The sequence below is a fragment of the Solea senegalensis genome, linkage group LG10, assembly GCF_019176455.1.
Source record: "Solea senegalensis isolate Sse05_10M linkage group LG10, IFAPA_SoseM_1, whole genome shotgun sequence".
In the NCBI taxonomy this organism is placed as follows: Eukaryota; Metazoa; Chordata; class Actinopteri; order Pleuronectiformes; family Soleidae; genus Solea; species Solea senegalensis.
Window position 1 is genome coordinate 8,867,977 of NC_058030.1, and position 15,771 is coordinate 8,883,747.

Consider the following 15,771-nt stretch of genomic DNA (forward strand, 5'->3'; position numbering starts at 1 on the left):
GTCTTTTCATCTGTAACGTGCTATTACTTCTCATGCCCATACACACTGACAATGACATTTCAGCAGTAAGAAGCAGCTCATTCACTTATTGGAAAAAATGACACAGTGTCAATTTATTATAGTGCAAAACACAATTTATTTAATAAGTTGAACGTGGTGATTTGAATTACAGACGGTAACAGGTACGCAGCACAAAAACGTTGGTATAAAAATATTCTCTAAAAAATATTGTTGGTTTGGTTGAGAGGCAAAAAACATTTCTTGTAAAAAAAACAAACACAAAAAAACTGAGTTTGAGTCTATGAAATGAAATATTGGCTTCAGTATTGGAGACGACAGGCTTGAGAGGTGGATATACTGTGGCACCGCTTAGTTTCCACCCTGCACTTGTCCAAACAACCGTCATTTTCTCTCTCAAGTTTACAATAATCACAACTGACAGAAAGAGAACGACAAAGTAATCTTTTTCAAGAGGAAAAATAAACCTTTGGGCTACAGAAATCAAACCTGAAACTGTACGACACACTGTGTTAACTTAAGCCAGTGCTGAATGACTCATAATTTATCTTGTTGTTCTTAAATCTTAAATTAAGTTGTCACACTCGAGTCTGAGCCTGCCGTTTGCACTTGCAGGAAGAGAAGGAGTGAACGTGAAAATTTGGCTTTTAGTTAGTTATGTTGACAGACCCCTACACTCTTACACCCAGTGTGAGTCTCTGGTGAGGCCAGACAACATACATTGTTGCTCAGCTGCAGCAAAAACAACTCCCCATCCTTTCACAGTTACCATGGTGACACATTGAGACTTTAGAGGAAGGGGTTTTTTAGAATGTACTGGAGGTTTATCTGGGCACCTTCCTGCCTCTCTGTCGGGATTTGATAGAGACTAAATGAGGGTAATTCTCTCGTCAGCATAACTAGTAGTTTCTCTCCTTTGCCTCCCACTCCTCTCTGTGCATTTACATTTCTATTCTCACCAGTTTACTAAGTTTTGGCTTCCTGCGTTTGAAAATACACATGTGAAGAAACTGAGATGAGAGGAAGCCTCAGTGATTTGTACGGCAGACGGATAACGACGTAGCCTGTAGTTTATGTTTCCATTTATCCCCCACTTGTATCTCCCTGAATAGACTGTGAGTAACACAAACAAACCAGAAACAAGTAAGAGGAGAGCAAAACTTAGTTTGGCAGCCGGTTCATACGGGAATAGACTTTTTAATTTTACATTTATGATTTAATTAAACCACAGAGGTATCTGATAATGGCTCCATTCTCTTTTAGTCAATACCCACATTAATTGCTTTGTACACATTGGGATTTGCTGTGGGAGGTGGTTGTGTTCCATTTGGCTCTGCAGGAATTTGGTTGTGCTACGGTTAATTGCATCACATTGTGTGTATGCTGTGCATGTGCAACATGTAGAAAGTTACCCCAAAAAAACATGTTTCAATTTTTTCTTTGCCTCTAAACTAATTGCACGGGCATTTTTTCCCCCACTCCAATTAACACTGAACTACAACACTTATGTCATTCTGCCTTTGTGAGAATCACTGTAACCACTAGACATTTTTGATGACACTAAAAGGAATGTTTTAGGGTTAAGGCATGTGTGTGTGTGTGTGTATATAAATATACAGTATATCTATATACACAGAGAGAGAGAGAGTAAATTAATAGAGATTTTGTGTTAACTGTAGTAAACAAAGCATGTGAAAAACACCATCCAGACATAATGAATGACATCAGCTTTTGGCTTGCAGTGAGTCAGCAGTCTCAGTCTCTCGCTCTCTCTCAGTATCCAGTGTTACTCAGGAGGAGTGTATACCATCTGAGGGCGGCGCCATGGCAACGCATGGAAGCAATATTAGGAGGCATGAGTCATCACTATTCTTTAAACCAGTGTGAAGAGGAGAGGGTGATAAGGAAGAGAAGGAGAGGAGAAAAGGAGGAGAGGGAAGAGAAAAGAAAATGGAGACGGGTACAACAATGTGCCAGGTAAAAATAGTAAGAAAACTGGTGCGAGGACCAAAATGAGATTGAAGAGGATGGATTTAAAAAAAAAAAGGAGAGGACACAAAAAAGGAGAGAAAATAGAAGAAACATGGGGAGAGGTAACAAATGAGGGGAGAGAAGATCGCGTATTGGGTGAAGAGACAGATGAGTGGAGAACAGAGGGTTAAATGGAATGAGATAAAATGGAGGGAACAAGACAGGTTAGAAAATATGGGGGAGATAAAAAAAAAAGTCAAGAGTTGCAGAGAGCAGGATAAGGAGGAAATGTGGGAGACGATTTGTGAGAGAAGAACCTTCAGAAAGTGCGGGTGGGACAGAAAAGGATTGATGAGAAAGGAGGAGAATGAAACACAAGGGAGGAAAAACAGAAGCAAACAAACAGAGAGAGGGCGAGAGGGTGTTGGCAGTGACAAGAAGCTTTGTTTATGGAGCAATAACAGACTTGTGTCTGGACCTTGGGCCATTAACTGCGCACACACACGCTGCCGCGCGCACTTGCCACCACACACACACACAGACACACAGAGTTGTTCTTTATAACACATTGAACAGTTTTCACAGTTAACCCCGCCCCGGACATCACATCACCACGTGAACCTCAAGTAATCGAAAAAACACGAACAAATGTCGACTTTGTTCTCCAGCAGCTAAACTCATCACAGAACACACACATTCCTCTTTGGCTGGCTTTAAATATCACATTAAATAAGCACATAAATACACAAGTAAAATTAACTACATCAACCCCATGTACATAACATGAATAAATCCTATAATGCTCCAAAATTCAATAACGTCTAAAATATACAGATATGCTTGTTCTTCAGCAGGTATGTTTTGGGGAGTCTGTTCATTTTCAGGTTAACTTGATTGAAAATAAGCAGGGAATCATTTTATTTACAAACAACACAGAGTGAAACTAAAACTCACCGTTAAAAAAAACAAACAAAAAACTGCAAGTTGTTGCTTTATGATGGAGCTTTAACTCGTCAAGTTTTTGGTCAAAGTAGTAAAATACTAGAAATCTAGAATGTTAACACATTTAAATCAACAGATTTGATTTGAAGCTACGTTCAGACACAGTGGTAAAAAATTTAGATTTGCATTTTTAGACTTGTACTTTGGCTTCAACGTGTCATCTGATTAAACATTGAAAAATACAGGTGATTTGGCATGGACTGCATGTTGACAAAACAGTGAGAGAATTCAGCATAGAGTGAAAGAAATCAAGAAATCTGCAGTATTCAGGCAGCAAATGTATGCTCTTACCCTAAAGAAGTGGTTTCTCCCTCTAACTCTGGAATAAATCTATACTTTCTTGAATTCTGATTTGATTTGTAAACACTCCCACAAAAAAATTAAAAAATAAGTTATACGAATACAGCAGGAAACCTACAGTGTGTAGAACACAACTCTGGCTTAAAGATTTCTCTCACAAGTTGTTTAAAAAGCACAGTTAAATACACACTTGAGATTAATCAGACCTTTGAAATTAACAACCTGTAAAATCATGCATGTGTCAGATTCCTGAGGGAGGATGTTTGTTATATTATAATCTCTACTTTGGCGCAGCACCGTCTCCTTTGGTTAGTTACATTTGAGACAATTTCAAAACAATCGGAGAATAAGGTCCTTGGGGTTTTCAATCAAACAGAATCTTCTTCGTAAACCACACGAGCGACGTGAAATCATATCAACGTGGAAAGAAGAGTTAACGGTTTAAAGACAGATCTAGCAAATGGGATATAAATACATTCGATCCGGTTTCTTTAAGGTTGACAAAAACTGTCCTGCATAAATTAAAATTTCAGAATCTGAAAGTGTCTGAAATATGAGCGCTCAGTTTTACATTTTGATTCTTGTCCAAATTTTAAAAATGTGATGCATCAGTGAGGTGACTGCACATTTTCCCTCATTTCCATTGTGCTTACCCAAGCGTCCTAGTATCTGGCTACATGGCATCATATTTTCAGATATATGAGTGGTATTAATGTACTTTTCCAACTTAAATGTATTTTTCAGAGGATTTTTTACACTTTGGCTTTGACATTTGAAGCTGAAATGGCCTTTCGCTTCAACAGCCTGTTTCTTTCTCTCGCCCTGCTATGACTGGCTGCATGTACTGTTGTAAGGCAACAGAGTGAAGAAAATAGTACCCGGTCACTTTGTGGATTTCCTAATTGTAACATACGACAGGTGACAGCTCGGCCCTCGAATGTCAGCAGGTATAGTATGAAATAAGGCAGCTGGGGTTTGATCGGTTCTATAAAACAGATTTTGGTTTTTAATGTGGGCAGCATCCGGACTAAATTAAAGGCACAGCTGTGGTGACTGTTAGCTTGATGTTCAGTTCATGTTGTCAGAGCAGGTTTATGAATGTGGAGAAACACTGAAGAGGAACACGGAGGTGATGAGTGGTTTTAAACTTGGGGAAGGTTCAGTGTTGCCTCACAGTACAGAGCGGGGAAGGTGTTGTGTTGTCAGGGCGCATCAGGTGAGTCCATGTTCCCTGATAAAGTGGTTGTATTTACAGTCTGGCTCTTTGTATTACCTAAGGCAATGTGGTCCCACTCCAGAAAGTATCAATTCCCTCCAGTGTCTTTTTCTCATGAGCTTCTCGGACAGAGGAAATTATGGTGCACGTAGAGAACCAGATACTCAGGGAGGTGCTTGTGTTTTCCTCCATCTCCTACTCACTGAAGCTGAAGTTCATGCCGGAGCTATCTGTGACCGGAGAAGAGGGGCCCGCACTGGACACAGCACTAGAGGGGATGCTGCCATCTTTAAAAAAAAACAACAAGAACAAATTCAGTCATGGTCAGAACCCAAATATAGGCACACAACCTACAATTGAAAAACAATAAAAACTTAACTTGCTGAATTGATAATCGGTTGTGTTACTGAATGTGTATGGCTTTAGCTCCAACCTTCCGGTTGGCCACATTTAAGAACTCAGTTTTGGTTTAATTTGTTTAATGGAGCCACATATCAATAATCTGACTAGAAAACAACAAGAGAAAACTAGGATCCCTCACAGCGCAAGTTAAATTAGCTTTTTCTCTCTATTTATTAGTCAAGAATCAAGTGGGAACATTTTCAGTGACAGTCTGGGATTGCTGAGTGACACATTGTAGCCCCCTGCACTCAGCTCTAACTTCCAGCATCCTGTCTGTTTACCGTGTGATGAACAAGGCTAAATGAGTTCTCAGCAGGCACAGCAGCCCACATTAGAGCTGATAACCAATCACACAGCTGGGAATCTGCTCAGAGTGAGCCAGATTCAAATAAAATATGTTGGCAGAGCAGATGGGTAAAAAATGTGAAGGCACATTTTTCAAACAAATCAAGGTGAAAGGATGAATGAATTCCCTCAATATTCAGGGAAATAAAAGGGAAAAAAGTGACTGAGGAAAGATGGAAAGGAAGAAATTAAAAGGGTTAAAAAAACCAAAAACGTTTGTACGAGTTTGTACTTTTAATGGAATGAGCTTGGTGTTATGTGCTAAGTGAAATTTTATGTATGGAATGAGTGGAGACTTGTCAGCAACTACAATTGAGATTTTTTTTTAACTAAAATAAACAACCAACTTAGTAATAAATAAAGAAAACAGCTGCCAGCTACAGTCTTAGTTCTGGGCTCGGGTAATGGACATTTGCCTTTGAGATGATGAGGAAGCGAGATGTGACCTTTCTGTTACCAGGGGGTCATCGTAGATAACTGAATGTCTGCTACCTTCAACATGACGGTCACAGTCAATGTGATCTATTCATCTCCATCAAGGTTTTGCTGAGCTTGCACAGTCTTTTGCACTCACTCATCTCCACACATGGGGGCTGCCCGGTGCTGCTGAGAAGCAAAAGCTTTGTTCAAGTCAGCATCTGAAACTGTCAGCTGCTGAGCTGAGTGGTAGCACGTTATAATGAAAATGTGTTAAATAGACCTCTGGAATTTTTTTTTTTTACTTTTTTTAGTCAGTGACATGAGGAATTTGATCTCTGAGGGCCAGGTAATACCTGACTCTACTGGTCCACTAGAGTCTGTGTGACATACATTTAGTCATCTGCCAATGTTCATAATTTATTTTAAATAAATAGTTTTGCAGATGTTCATGTGGATGGAGTGTTATTGAACATTTGTAGATACTTTATGGAGGGATTTCTTTGTAACCTAATCATGCAAAGACCTAAATTGCAGTTCAAATGTATTTTTTTTTTGGAATTATTTTATTAAACCAATTATCAGTAAGGAAATATTTGATTTGGTTGCTCACGATAGTTTGGGAATGGCTACTTTAAGTGACACAATGCGGGATTTCAACCTTCAAATAATCTCTCCAAGATTATTTTGATGGTACATCAACCCATTAAAGGGTGAATCTCACTCCTGTCAAAGCCTGAGTAGGTCTGCATTGGCACTATGTATTACATAACATTATTAAAAAATGAAATATATATATATATGTATATGAAAAAAAACACTGACGCCACAGAGGCTGACTTGGTGGACGAAGAGACGTCTCTGACCCAGAAGAGGATAGAGGCTGCTGCAGGCAGTAGAGAGACGTCTGGCTCTGAGAGTTAAACAAGCTGGAAAGTGCTGGAGCCAAGAGAGCAAAAACACATTCACATCAGTTTACAAATGTCACACACCAAAGCTCATTTCACTCAGTGCAGCAACAGGGTAAAGGTTGGTGACTGGTGCTTACGAATCAAGATCAACTCAATATTACAGTAATGTTCTACAATCCAGAGACATTCAGCATAATTGTAGCATCTTCCCTGGTGACTCTGGCTCAGTCTGGTCTAAGCATGGGACAGTATGAGATTTTGACAATGTGATAACCTTGAGATAAAATATCATGGCATGATGGTATTGCATTTACAGCTCTAAAAGGTCACCTCCTTCAGCCATCATAGCATTGAAAAGACAACATCTGACTGACGGCTCACACCAACCCTGAGGTGGAGGGGTCTTTGTTTCTCAATGACAACCAGAGTGATTCCTGCACTCTGTTCTTGACAAGTTATTAAAATATCTCATACCTTACACAGAGTTTGACAGAAAATTCTACGGCTTTTTATACCTTGAAATGAATTATTGGCCCATGCCTAGTCTGGTCTATCAACTGACTCACATGACTGAGTTGGTGATCAGTTAAGAGCATCCAAGGTTTGTGCTGCTCTGATTTGCCCTAATCATTCAATCACTGTCGTAATAAAAAAAAAACACAACTCAAAGGTTTGTCAAATAATGATGCATCATTTCTAATATGAACTTTTTCATTTTTTTATTTTATTGTCCTAACAGAATGAGCCTTTTTGGCTCTAAATAAGAAACAAGTCATCTATTCATCCATTTAATGTTTATTGGAAAATAATTAAGCATAGACTCACCTTTCATGGTCTTGGCATGGGCATCACTGCTGCTCTCACACACACGGCTGAGAAACTCTTCCACTTGCTTCAATGAGAGCAAGTTGTGCAGTGTCTCCAGTGGGTAGATAGAGGGCACCATGGAGCAGCCTTCAAAACCTGCAGCACAGATGGGGACAGACAGGGGCACAGCTGATGGTACCACTCCTCCACCAGACTGAACTGGTGGAGGAGTGATGGTGAAGTCCCGGCTCTCTGTGCATGTCGGCTATTCATTTGCTCAGTGCGGCAGCCATTTTCTGTTTGTTAACAAGCCACGCAAACTTTTACGGCAACTGCAAGGGCTACAAATACTGGCCTTGTTTACCTTTCAAATTAAAATAATTCAGCAGACAAAATATATGTCACAATCAGCATTATAGCAGGTGTGAATTTCCAACAGCAACAAAAATGATTGAGTCAAAATAAACGAGTTTCAACCACACAGTGTATGTCATTTCTTCATCGTTGGTGTTAATGTCAATACTGGACAGACTTTCAAAGTCTGAAGTCTTATAGACAGTGGTGATTATTGTTTAAGAATCATATCTCAAACATTTATATTCAGGCAGTTATCAAGAAGGTGTTCCAACAAAAATGCCCTGTTCACATTTCTAGCAAATATGGAACACAATACAACGACCTGAACGACTGAGAACCTTCACACAAATGAAGGCACACGGAGGTGATTTTTAAAACACAGATTTACCAACCTGTATATTTTTTTTTACACCGGTAAATAGGGATCAAACCACCCTGATGGTATAGAGAGAGGTTGTTGGTTGTATAACTAGGTCATACACTAGTCATATGGCCGTTGCTTATCACCAGTCTTCCATAGCACAAAGCCACTAACACCAACCTCTGTTTGGGTGAGATGATAATCCATCCGAGTTCATCCCCTAAACCTCACTTACATGCTGATTGGTAAGCAGCTAGGCTGTAGGTACCATCTTCCTACATGATGGGGCCAGGGTTTGAACCAACAACATCTCATTCTAGAGGAGGCCACTTCATCACATCAGGCATGCAGGAAGAAATTAAAAAAAAAAAACATCATCAGAGCTTCTTAAGTGTCTTTGAGCAGGCATCAGTTGTGATGAATGCTGACTACTGAGGCCATGAAAGCCTGACAAGCACACACACTGCCACTGGAATGCATCTGTTGCAAGTTTCAGTGCAGCCTGGTAATGTGCACAATGATGAAGTGATTCAATGGGGGAAAGAAGGGGAAATGGATGAAGGTTGGAGCAGAACATCCAATTCATCCACCTCTACAGAGACAAAGGTGATTTCTTTCCATGATGACTAATGTACAAGCATTAGGAAAAAGCAGTGAGCTGCGAGAAGAATGTTTGGGATTCAGGATACATCAGAAGCAGTATTACAATGCTTGTAGTATTGAGGAGAAAAGAAAATGCTTTCCATGCAGCATTTGGAGCTCAGTGTCCTGGCATGTTGATCTCATTTCCATTTTGTCCCACTTTGTCCGTTTGCCTCACTGACCATGAGACAAACTCCATTGGCGCTTTGTTGTGAACGCTTGTTTAACGAACCCTTGAGTGTAACCAGTGTACAGATGACTGCTTTAACGCTATGTAGAGAAAAATACTAAATGTCATAGAAAATACAATGAAAGCAGGAAAAATCATCTTGATGGCTACAGATCTTTATATTACTGTTCACTAATGCTACTTGTTTCATACAACTCAACTCTGGGACAGGAACTATAGGAGGACTTGAGCGAGTGATAAAAATGTCCCCGGTTGATGATTGGCTGAGCTGCTCAATATTATAATATAATATTTCTCCTAGGATCAAACAATGCACAGTATAAGACATAAGGCCCTGTGTGACTATAAACTATGTTGTGAATGATTTTATTCACAACTATTCAGTCCTTGTTTTATATCTACAATGTAAACTGTATCTTGATTTGTCAACAGTTGATAATTTATGTTAAAACAGTACAGATCATAGATGGATGTAGCAGCAGTATAAGTCCCTCCATCATTCTTGTACACTATGGAAGCAGTTCTATCCATTAGACCAAGTCACTGTTTACAATGAACAGTGACTTGATGCCAAGGTTTCCATAACAAAAGGAAATATGAAACCTGTTTTGGTTTATATTTATATCACAATGCCTCAGGAGGAAGTGCTAAGGTAGCACATCAGCCATCATCTATGATGAACTGCCTAATAAAGCAGGACTTGTAAAATAACACCGACTGTCATTCTTGGTCTTTCCCTCCTCCCAGTCTGGACTGCAGCCTCTTCATATGGATATCAAAACAGCTCACATGCTGAATGCAGTGTGAACCAAAAACACAGATGCTAAGCAGAACTAAGCACTCATGGCTATGCAGGCAAAAAGACAGGAGGACAGAACAGAGAGCACAGTGATATTTTAACTAGCAACAATTCATAAAAGCCTAAGTGACAAAAAAATAAAACATGAAAAAAAACCCTCAAATATTTAAAATTTATTGCAGACAAACAATTGTCTGTAACTGTAGTTCTACCGTGACTTGATTTGAAAGTAAGTGGAGGGAAACAAATATTTCCTGCTTTGGAATTCAATGACATGCAAATAGAAGCATGTAGGAGTAAATAAGAGCATGTTTATGGTTGGACAAAAACTGAAGCAGGGCTGCAGATAAATTATCAGGGATAAATGGGAGGAAAAAACACAAATAAAAACTGCACAGCAGTTGAAAGCTCAGTTGGCATTTGCAGTGTCCCACTTGCCCCTCATGGGTGAACAGGATTAGAGTGAGTCAAAGGTGGAGGCAACAGGGAGAGCTGACCGTGGAGGATTTCTGCGAGCTGCTAAGCAGATATCAGCCAGGCCTCTATAGGTAGACGTAGGTGGTAGGAGTAGTGACGTAGGTGGGTGGTTGTGAACCTGTCCACAGCCAGAGAGGCAAACCCCAGCAACACCAGCCGAGCTCGAGGCCCAACCAGCAGCTGGACTACATGGTGCTCGACTGAGGGTTCTGAAGGATGAGAGGCAGAGCAGGGACACAAGAACAGACAGAGAAAGCACGCTGGTGCTTGCAGAGTGAGGAGGAGTTGCACAGAGTAGAGCTGCAAGATTCATCTGAATAGGGAAATAATTTATCCATAATATCAGCCTCATAGACAAGATAGAACTGCCTGACTACATTTAATTAACTAGAGCACTTCATAAAGTTATGAATGAAGCAGGTCGACCATGCCTGAACAGACACAGTCCAGACCTTCTCATTTTAAACATAACCTAAAAGCAACAACTGTCAGAAAGAAAAAAATAACATGAGAGAATAGCCACAGCTCTACTTCACACAACAGTACACAACAATACTCATCTGCTGGAAATGCAGGCGAAAACTGAAGAGAAACACCCATCACAGTTGTTTCCAGTGGTTTGTATAACCACTACATTATCTCAGATTTCTGAATTACAGACTCAAGCATGTCATTCTGCAAGGGCAGATGATGACCCTGGCACCAATGACACCACCAACAAGTGATGGGGTATATTTTCTATGCAGAAACACATTTAGAAGAAGTCATACCCGAATATCCTAACAGGACTCGGTTATGAGCTGTACTTGACTTGCTCCTTCTCAGTGTAAATGAACCACTGCAGCCACCAGGGAGTTCAACCATGAAAGATCAACCTGTACATAGTGGTCAAACACATTGAAATGCATCAAACCACAGTTCCACAAAAGAACAAATCCTTTCAGAATGTATAAACTGTCAAAATATCAAGAACGCGCATTTTCAAGAAAGAATTTAGCAAAACAACATAACTCATGCCAGAGACGTGTTTGCAGCAAAGTACCCTAACCTTACCGGAGATCAATTCCAGCTGCGTTATGGTCTCAGCTAATGATAAAAATAAAACTGAACACAACACATTGTTTGTCCTGTTGGGTATGCTGGTTAAAAAAAGGTTCAAAACAAATAAATTCAGAATTTTCTTTTACATGCATTTTGTTTTGCTTTTTGTTTGTGATTTTTGTGAGGAGCAAGTGTTAAAATGTAACTTGCATTAAAAGAGCAAACAAACCGACAAAACAGTTTTTTTCTGAGGTTGATTTCTCACCTTGCTGGAAGGACATAGAAGAGGATTTCAGCACGGGCGCAACAAATTCATGGAATAAGTGATTTACAAATGAACACAAATGTGCACAGATTTTCTACATGTGAAAACATAAGGAAGGACTCATATTCCATGTAAGGCACATACACACATCCTACAAAGAGACAGCGGTATCAGCTAATTAAACAAATGCAGGCAGAGCAGGTGGTGTTAGAGGTGAGTGTTGAAGCCAACACAAGGTAAAAACAAACACTGAGGGTGTGTCTAGAAAAAGAAACCTGTGAGATTTTTTGTTTTTTCCCGGAGACGTTTAAGGTAATTAACTCAAATGTCAAACTCCCAAAAATAGACAACACAGAAAATGTTTTCCCACAGAGAGGCCATGCAAGATAACAAGAAAAACTGGAGGAGTGTCGGAATAATCTTGAATAAATGCAGACATACCATTAGTTGGATGCCTGGCAAACGACACAGAAAATCTCTTTACTGCCGGCATAGAGAACAGCTCTGAGGAGATAAGAAAGGTAACTGGTATTACTGGGACTGCTGGTACTTGACTGCCTGTCTGCCTGTTTGTCTGCTTGTATGTGTTAATATGAGAATGAAAGAGGAGAGAAAAACAGAGAGTCCATTCATCCACGTCTACCTGCCAACCAACATGCCTGAAAAAGGGAGACATCTCTGAAGAGGAACACAAGAAAAAGGCTGTCAGAAAAATGAAATGTGGTGGAGTTGATGTTGTCAATGGTTTGGTTGAATAACAAACATGCAGGAAGACTGTTGGCGAGTGTGACAGGAAACAATTTAAGAATCCACTCTTCTGTCTCTATACTTCACTGACCTACACTCAGCTATTCACTAACATTTGTTTGGAAATAGTTATCCACATTCTTAGTAAGAATAAAATAAAGAGATTTTAATCACTCTGATGACTATGCTGTAAATATGAGGGTGTAGACAGCAGCTGGTTAGCTTAGCATAAAGCCTGAAAGCAAGGGGATTATAGCATGGTTGCACATGTACCTCCTAACTCATTGATCCAAAGAATACTCTTGTTTCTTATGCCAAACAAAAACTGAGGTAATTGTTTCTGAACAGCTGTCAAACAAGTGAGGGGCCAGGTGATAAAACAATAATTATATATCAATTTTGTTTGATGTACAGAAGTTTAAACATTGATGAATGCATTGTGTTAACATACCTTGCGATATAAGAAGCATTATTGCTTTAAATGTGTTACATTAGATTGTTTCTCTGCATGTTTTCTGCCCACAATTAACTGACAAAAAACATCTTTAATGAAATGTATCTTAATAACTATTCATATTTATTCATTATAATAGCCACCTAAAAAATATTGAATAGCAGTAGTAGTAGCAGACAGGTAGTAGCTAGCACTGTTGCCCTGCAGCAAAAAGACCTGGGTTTGCGACCTGGTCCGATTGAGGACCTTTTTTGCAGTGCGCGCATGGGTTTTCTCCAGGTTCTCCGGTTTCCTCCCACAGTACAAAAGGTTTATTGGACACTCTAAATTTCCAGCAGGTGTGAATGTGAGAGTGAATGGTTGTTCAACTCTGTAAGTTGGCCCTGCAATGGACTGGCATCCAGCGTGTACCCTGTCTTTTGCCTGTGTCAGCTGGGATTGGCTCCAGCGAGCCACAGCCCTTATGTGGATGATGAAGTGGTAAACAATGAATGTCAATGAATAATTCAAGTTGAAATTCAAATGACCAAGGTGTGAGGGTTTCACAAACAGGCATCTTTGCTCTGAAGTACCAACCCACATTGCAGTTCATTCTCTGGTCTGCATTTAAACCATGACTGAACTTCCTTCCACTCCTTACACAACAGAATTCAAACAATAGTTGAAGGAAAATAACAAACAAGCCCTATTTGTCAATGTCAATGAATGATCAGCGATGATGTAATTATAAACCATCGCCTGTCAAACATAACATAATGCAAGGGAAAAGTGAAAAATGTATTTTGCTACAGGAACTTGCCTTGCAGCCAGAGTGACACCCAGTGGACAAACTAAAGACCTCAGCCTCTGGTCTTTATAACCCTCAGTGGCAAAATGTTCAGATCCATATGCAAACAAAAATTACCAGCTGCCAAATTAACCTAAAGCTATTATATTCATGTTTTGGAGGCAACACAGCTGATATTGCAAGAAAAATGATCAACACAGATGTTTGGGATAATTAACTGTGAAATAAGGAGCCCTGCGGCTGAGAAAACAGCTTCCTTATACTCACCATTGGTAACATAAAACTGAGGGATAGGGTGTGGAGAGAGAATGGGAAACAGTGGATTATCATGTCTTGAAAATATATCCAGTCTAAACAACAAGCCAAGTTTCTCAATGTAACAATTACCCTAAACTATGATCAAGAAAAGCCAGGCTCAAAAACTACTTAACAGTGGATTATGGAATTGAATTCCCTGAGAGGATCTACTAAATGTACATACCGCACAACTACATGCACAGAGAGCGTATATTTCATCTAATTCAAACCCAAACAGACAGTGCAGGGATCAGTGAATGTTCATGCTGATCTGGAAAAAACAAACAAACATTATTTCTGATTATATTACACAGTCCAATGCAAGGTTTCATGCTCAGCAATCCCTCTTCAGTTAGATCAGAGCCATTATCATGCACGTTGTGAAGTAAATCACCTTTAGAAAATCTGATGCAACAGTTTGCAATTTGTTTTGGAAAAGGGAGTGAAAGGATTGGAGCTTCGATCCAAAAAGGCAGTGACAGTACAAATTATCCCCAGATAAATTTAAAAAGGAAGCTGAAGCTTAAGGAAGACACAAAATAAGAAAAACAAATGTATTTTAAAACCTTAAATGGAAGACAAAAAAAGATAAAAGGATTTGAGAAAAAAATAGCCCCGTCTTGGTGGAGAAAGACAGACAGTGGTGTGACATACCAAACATGCCAGTCTGACATGGCAGACTGCCAGGGGACAGAGGTGGTTTTCGGTGGTGGTGGTGCGTGCGGACGTAGTCTCGCAGGTTGGGGGCGCTACAGGACACCCCAAGGACGGAGGCACTGAAGAGGCCAGAGCAGAGCGAGCCTGTGTAAGGAGGAGCCGGGGGGAGGTGTGTAGGGGTCGAGGAAATGGATGAAGGTGTTAAGGGTGAGCACTAGTTTTTATTTCACAACATGCCATTATTGTCAAAACAAACAGTGGCTATGGTCAGTCAGTTTTTGGCATTAGTGTGTGGACATCTTTAAAAATGCACACTGGTGGCATTACCTTGAAACTTCAGCTTTGGTTGCTGTCATCCTTTAACTTTCAAAACAGAATGGCTTATAAAACAATTTGACAATCTGGGAACAGGCCTGTGAATTCCTATAAATATTGATAATGATGAAACTGATGATAATAATGTAGGCTACGAATGTTTACACAACAGTGAAAGCACCATATTCATGTAAGTTTATATGGGTATATAGATATGTAAACACAAGACTAAGTGTGTGTTCACAAGTACATAAAGAACATATGTGTTTTGTATGCAACATACCAACAGAGGTGTTTTGAACTGCCAAGATTAGAAAAGGGATTCTTGCTCCTGCTGAATTTGCAATTATTTATGCAAATAGCAAAGAGCTATATTCTCATTTTTATAAATGTATATCTCTCCTGATATGACTAGGTTTGATGATAGCACAGAAGACAAAATATGACCATAAAAGTGAAAAAATAAAAGGCCCCCAATATTAAGTGGGTGCCTTAATCCTTTGTTCTATAAACAGTATGTGGGTATGAAAAGCAGCTCACAGTGAGAGAGGTCATCCATGACACCTGCTGCTCTTGTCTGTGGCATGTGCAGTCAGTGGTGGTGGTAGATAGGACCATATACCCCGAGTACATATACTCTGACCGTCTCTGTCACACTTACCAACAAACTGAAAAGCTCTACTTATAAACAAATACTCACAGGCTTCAAATGTCACACAGAAACAATTGCTACTTGTGATACACACAGAGAGACTTTATGATTAGCACATGTAGGTGGAAGTCGCACTACACGTATGGGAGATGAAGACATGCTGACATTTTAAATATCAAGGACTTTTGTGGTGGGGCCGACAATTGGATACGTCATCCACTTTACAGCTGTGACTGCTGGTTTATCCACATCTGAACAGGAGAGGATCATTGAGATCACAACACATGGATCCCTGAAAATGGAATTAAATCAAAGGGCCACTGCCTGATTTCTGGACCAGA

General features: G+C 39.8%; 1 protein-coding gene across 7 annotated transcripts in view; it reads right to left on the reverse strand.

Annotated features, from left to right (window-relative positions):
• Nucleotides 1-2,531: 2,531 nt before the first annotated feature.
• Nucleotides 2,532-15,771, reverse strand: part of ppip5k1b (diphosphoinositol pentakisphosphate kinase 1b) — a 35,343-nt gene continuing 22,103 nt past the window's right edge. The window contains exons 26-30 of one of the 7 annotated variants that reach the window (XM_044035617.1): nucleotides 14,461-14,607; nucleotides 11,963-12,025; nucleotides 7,408-7,545; nucleotides 6,497-6,610; nucleotides 2,532-4,794 (exon numbers count right to left, since the gene is read on the reverse strand). In XM_044035617.1, coding sequence (XP_043891552.1) covers nucleotides 4,703-4,794; nucleotides 6,497-6,610; nucleotides 7,408-7,545; nucleotides 11,963-12,025; nucleotides 14,461-14,607 — 554 coding nt within the window. In that variant the 3' untranslated portion in view covers nucleotides 2,532-4,702. Of the gene's footprint in view, nucleotides 4,795-6,496; nucleotides 6,611-7,407; nucleotides 7,546-9,816; nucleotides 11,091-11,962; nucleotides 12,026-14,460; nucleotides 14,608-15,771 lie in introns of those variants that run through there. The other 6 variants (XM_044035619.1, XM_044035621.1, XM_044035618.1 and 3 more) reach the window with 6 other exon arrangements.